The 6,000-nt window shown below is 44.1% G+C and overlaps 1 protein-coding gene across 1 annotated transcript in view; it reads left to right on the top strand.

The window, feature by feature from the left end:
• The first annotated feature begins 369 nt into the window (after nucleotides 1-369).
• nsmfa (NMDA receptor synaptonuclear signaling and neuronal migration factor a) overlaps nucleotides 370-6,000 on the top strand; it is a 41,745-nt gene continuing 36,114 nt past the window's right edge. Inside the window, 1 exon segment of the mRNA XM_078288714.1 lies at nucleotides 370-440. Coding sequence (XP_078144840.1) covers nucleotides 370-440 — 71 coding nt within the window.

The following is a 6,000-nucleotide window of genomic DNA, read 5'->3' as shown; positions in this document are numbered from 1 at the left end:
TACCATCCTCCCATTCCATTTTCAGATCAATGAGAGAGAGAGAGAGAGAGAGAGAGAGAGAGAGAGAGAGAGAGAGAGAAGGTGCATGTCTGTGTACTTTCAGCAGGCTGCACGTTGACAGAGTGCCGCTGCCCCGCGTACATGCCCATATCCGGAGAGAGGGAGAAAGGTTGCAAATCTGTCGCTTGCATCTCTCTTTTGCATCGCCGGCCTGTTTTCGGGTTCCTATCGCTCTGCGGGCGTCTGAGGTGTTCCTGGATTTCCCTTCAGCCTTTCTGTTTTATTGCCTAGTGTTTTCTTGTCGCATTCCTGTGTCCTTTGGGTCTCTGGAATGAGCTGTTTTCCTGCCTGCGTCGTTTCCATGCCAGCATGGGAACTGCCGTGTCCAAAAGGAAGAATTTAAGAAACGATGCGATATCTTCTGTGGCAGCAAAAGTTAGGTGAGTGCCCCTCTATACAAGGCTGCCCATTATAACTCTGCAGCCACCCGAGCATTGCAGCCCATATTGAAGTCTTGACACATCTTACCGGACCGACCCACATGAAGTTACCATGTGTGGCAGCTTTGTACAGCATCCCGTCTGTGCACACACAAGTTCTCAGATGCCCAGCTGAATTGCCACCGCGCTATAGCAGGTATTTTATTTCTAATGCGCAGTAGGCTCATATATGTTTTGCACATCTGCCGATTGTCCCGTCCAGCCCATGCGCTGGGCAACATCGGCATGCATACAACGTGCAGTGACGGTAGAACAATATGTGCTCAAATCACCCTTTATTCTCTCCAAATTACACGTGTAACTGGCAAATGCAGCAAGTGTGCAGTGGGGTGGGAAGCCTCTGTTTCCCTCTGGGATTCTGTCTGTCTGGGCCAGTTTAGATGCCGAGCAAATGCATTTTACCTCTGTGGCGTCGGAGGTTTGATTGATCTTGTGAATGAGGCGTCATTGTGTAATGAAAGTCATGCATATAGGCAAAGCTAGGCGACTCTGCCAGTGAGTCGCCGAGCCACAGCTACATTTTCTCATGTCTTCTGTCGTTTAGGCTGTTATTATTTAGAGTAGAGAAACAAAAACGGCGTTCTTGTCTGGCCGCATCGACCCGGCAGCGCGGTGGTGCGCTGCCTGCCTTCACACCCCGGCGGGAAAATGATCCGACGATCAATTTATCAATCAGCGCAATTGACTCGGGTGTTTGCAGTGATCACCTATCAGGGTAAGTTATTGGACCACAGAGGGCAATACAAAGACTATTGGTCTGGCGCCGTTAATTTATGCAGCCTGCAAAAGCATAGGTCTGCTCCTCTATTTGGCAGCAGTCCAAAGGCTGTTAATGACTCACACCACCTAAAGCACTTACTACATATAGGCTACGAGTCCAGGCTGATTCAACCTATATATGGATTCTTTTTTAAATGTTCAGACTCGCATCCATGGTAGCTATTCCTTCCATCAGGGAGGCAGACAGATTTCCCCATACTGTAACAGGCTACGTGCCTCTGTGTGTTTTAATCTGAGGTTCAACTAAACCGCAGTTTGCTGGGAAGCACGTGTGCCTCTGTATTCATCTGTCTGATCCAGGTACGCCACATGTAGACAGTGAGCTAAGGCACATTAATGACACAAACCACATTCAGGTGAGAGCAGGATTGAGATTCGATGTATCTGATGTGTCTGACTGGATGCACATGAGCAGCAGGTCCTGCTTTCCTTATGCAAGTCAATGGAATGACCTTGACTCGGAGGTGCAGACTCCACTATCCACAGATGTGTGGTGATGCTCTTACGTCACCCTCTCAGTGTGTGTGTGTGTCTTCCTTAGGTTACATATGTGAGCCTTCTTTGCATGCAGCGGAGTGTGTGTGAGCGTGTGCATCGTGTGTGTATGTGTGTGCGCCACCTTGACAGAGAAATGAGAATGTGTTGCTCATACACAATGGGCTACGACTGGAGAGGCTGTCCTGAGCACGTACTGTAGGAGAAGGAGAGAGAGAGAGAGGGAGGGAGAGAGAGAGAGAGGGGCAACCAGTCAAGGCTGACTCATTGACTTTTTCCTTCATATCTATGGAATACAACTACAGAATTTGTTAAAATACTTATGACATCTGATGCAACTGGTGACTGTACAGGATGGGCACACACACACACACACACACACACACACACACACACACACACTCATTTAGTTACTTAAACACTGTTTTTCTCTTTATATTTGTCTCTGTCCCTGTCTGTCAGTCCATTCAATTCAATTTTCAATTTTCTCTATCAGTCTCTGTCTGTCTCTCTCTCTCTCTCTCTCTGTTTATCACTCTCTCCCTCACACACACACACACACACACACACACGCACACATGCACACACACATGCACACACACGCATACATTCACATCCATTTCAGAGTTTAATTTTCAGAGTTAATGTCAGCATGAATCTTGACTCCAATAGATGGAAATTGCTGCTGAATCACATCCAATATTTACCAGCCTCTCACCTGCACATGACCTCGGGAATGCGCAAGCAAGCATTCAGGAGTGGTCTGTCTCTCTCACACAAACACACACAGACACACACACACACACACACACACAGACACACATACGCATACATTGAGGCATGTGTGCACAGACAAGCTCTCTGTTTCATCTACATGCACTCTCCTCTCCTCTCCTCTCCTCTCCTTGTTGTCTTGAAGGACAGACTGGACTCTGCACCTGGTCTCTCTCTGTCTCTCTCCCTCTCTTTCTCTCTCTCTCTCTGTCTCTCTCTCCCTCTCTTTCTCTCTGTCTCTCTCCCTCTCTTTCTCTCTCTCCCTGTCTCTCTCTCCCTCTCTTTCTCTCTCTCTCTCTCTCTCTCTCTCTCTCTCTCTACATTTCTCATGTTAGAGCTATCTGTCTGCAGTGTCTGACCTCCTGTGCACTCTTTTGTTTCTTTTCCCCATTACAGATGTTTATGCATTAAAGTATCCTTTCATCAAATGATTGCACCCCTTAAGCCCTGTAATAATAAGGTTTTGTGTGGCACTTCCAAACAATCAATACCTTGGTGTGCTGTAGATTTTGTGTCATGCCAAAATAGACTGTGGCACTGAAAGGGTTGAGAAGCGCTCTCTTAAAGGTATATGGTGTCCCCTATTGAAACATTGCCACTTCACTATTGACACAGTCTGCTTAGTAATTTATTGGATTTCAGACTTTTTTTCCCACAATTTTAAATTGTTGTCTTGTTGTTTGTGATTCAAGGCCAGACAGCATGAGACAGCAAAAATGCTTTTATGTATATTTTAAGGCTGTAAAAAGTCTGTTTATTGTCTGTAATGTTTGTTGGCAACACAGGACTAAAATAGACCTGCATGTTTAGTTATGATGGTCAAATGAATTTTGGATTAAAGTGGCTCAGACAAAGCAGGTTGAAATGCACCTCTGTGTGTACCTGCAGTCTTAGTCAGCCATATGGCTTACCTCCATGCTCCTGCATGCTGGAGACTGTGATGAGTGAGACCAGCTGTGCACACACACACACACACATAGCTGATGGCACTTGCTTGGCTGGTTGAGTCATACATTTCTCATCTGTGCTTGTAGTCAGTGTCCAATTAGCGTCCGGATACACAGCCTTACCTCAGAATTCACAATGTATTAGATGAAATATCAAAATATCAAACACTAGTTGAGTAGTCAGACTCAGCTGTGCAGACACTCTCTCTGTCTCTGTCTGTGTGCTGAAGATGCTGCTGTGTTCTCTATTTTTTATTTCTTCCTCTCTCCTTCTCTCTTTCTCGCCCTGTACACACACACACACACACACACTCACACACACACACAAAGACACAAACAAATGTAGAGCCTTAGAGGCACAGGACAGCCGGTGTGTGTCTAAATGAAAGTCTGAGTCATCACTCTGTTACATTACACATCTAAACATCACCAGTGGCAGAGCACACACTGTCTCTCTCATACACACACACACACACACACACACACACACACACACACACACACACACACACACAAACACACAAACACACACACACACCCAAACTGTACTGAAACTTATTTACCATTCCTCAGAATTTCTGTAATCTGATTCTCTTGCATAGAACATCAGCCTGCCGGAAATATATGAAACATTTATTTAAAAGGCAGACTTGTTTTTGGAGGTCATGGCATCGTCTCGTCAGTCTGCATCTATCACACAGCGATTGTTTGGGACAACAGTGGATCTGACAACCAGTTAGAGTGCTACACACCGTGAAGTATCTGGAGGACACAACATTTTGAATATGTGGTGCAAGACTGACGCATAGGAAACACTGAAGAGACACCCGCTCCCTTTATAAGTGAGTGTCTCTGTGTGTGTGTGTTGTGTGTGCATGTTTATGGATTGCTGGTTATGAAACAGGTCACACTCTAACCTTAGGCAGCTCATGAAAAATAGTGAGAGAGAGAGATTGAGAGAGAGTAAAGGAGAGAGATTACCTCCAATTTACAGCCCCCTCCCTGTGAAATTCTGGGACATTGAGTGAAAAAGCAAATGCTTTGATCTTTCCATCACAGAGAGGAGGGCTGCTGCGGATCGGCTGAAGGGCATTGGACACAACGGCATTTATAAAGCTGTGGGGATGTGATAGATGAGGTGAGAGATGAAAGGATTTGTTTGGCAGACAGATTCAAATGCGTTAATGGCTCCTAGTTTATACAGGACAGTCGACAGGTGCAACTGTCTTTGTTATAGACCTGCAGTGTTGGGGGTTACAGAGATATTACGTCATTGCTTTTTTAAATGCAAACAGTAGAGAGAGCACCTCATTGCAAATCTGAGATTCCCTCTATAGTTATTATGTTTTGTAACCGGTGCTGCTTTGCTGGTTCACAGTATCGCACATTTGGAGGATCTGGGCCAGGATCTGATGCGATAGATTTCTCCTGTTCTTTTTGGAGTGTTTCATGTAGATATCAAAATTGTACGAATGTACAGTATGTCGCAAAGCACGTTCATGTAGGCAATCAGTAAATTGGCAATCGTTCTCATCCCCCTGCCTTGTTTTGGTTTTGTATCGAACTGTCAATTGTCCCGAGATGCAAACTAAAGGTGACGCTAAGGACTATCTGTAAGCTATTCAGAATACTTTTCATAATCATAATTATGTTACAATTTATCTTTTCTGTCCTTAATCCAATGTTAATTATGAAAAGATCCAGTTAAAACTATGGCCAAAGCACAATTCACATTTGCCTAATTAGGCTGTGAATAAACTGCACTTCTTTCCATGAAAAAATAATGTCGATTTTCATTTAGAAAAGAATGTAAACACTGTAAACCAAAATAAAAGCACAATAACTGCAAACTTAGGCAAGGAAATAAAATTCCAGAGGAAGGAAGTGGATGTGGGAGAGGCCTGTAGTTGTCGTTTGCAGTTTGATTTGAAGTGATGCATTTTCATGAAATGCGTTCTGACAAAATTTTGCAATCGGTGAGTGAAAATCCTCGTAAATCGCCTGGTCCATTAAAATCTTGTTTCTCTACTTCTATACCTGCTTTCTTATTTCCTCATTTACTGAAACGTATTTCCTTATGTACTGAAACTCTACCCAAGCATTACTTTGAACATTTTTTGAATGCATATACTGTATATATTTTTTTTCTTTTAAATGCTGAAGTATGCTGCGCCCTCATTTTAGCAAAGCAAGTCTTTATCTACAGTATCTATCTTCCTCCCTCTCTCTTTCCCCTCTTCTTTGTTAACTCATTCTATTAAAGTACTTGCTGTAAATACGCTGAATGAGGCAGATTTTACTGATTTCAGCGTGACTCTGACACATAATGATTAGGCCTCCGACTGTGTTATGTGACTGTGTGTCTGTACGTGTCTCCACCTGCTACTGTGCATGGTAACACTATTTTTTATAACACTGTCAAAGTGTGTAAGTTGTGTGTGTGAATCGGCCACACTCGGCACTGAATCTGGTCGGAGTGGTGGCGGTGAGCCTTTAGTCTACTG

The sequence above is a fragment of the Centroberyx gerrardi genome, chromosome 2 (genome assembly GCF_048128805.1).
Source record: "Centroberyx gerrardi isolate f3 chromosome 2, fCenGer3.hap1.cur.20231027, whole genome shotgun sequence".
NCBI classification, from domain to species: Eukaryota; Metazoa; Chordata; class Actinopteri; order Beryciformes; family Berycidae; genus Centroberyx; species Centroberyx gerrardi.
The sequence above is the reverse complement of the archived record's forward strand: the minus strand, read 5'-3'. Positions and strand labels throughout refer to the sequence as shown.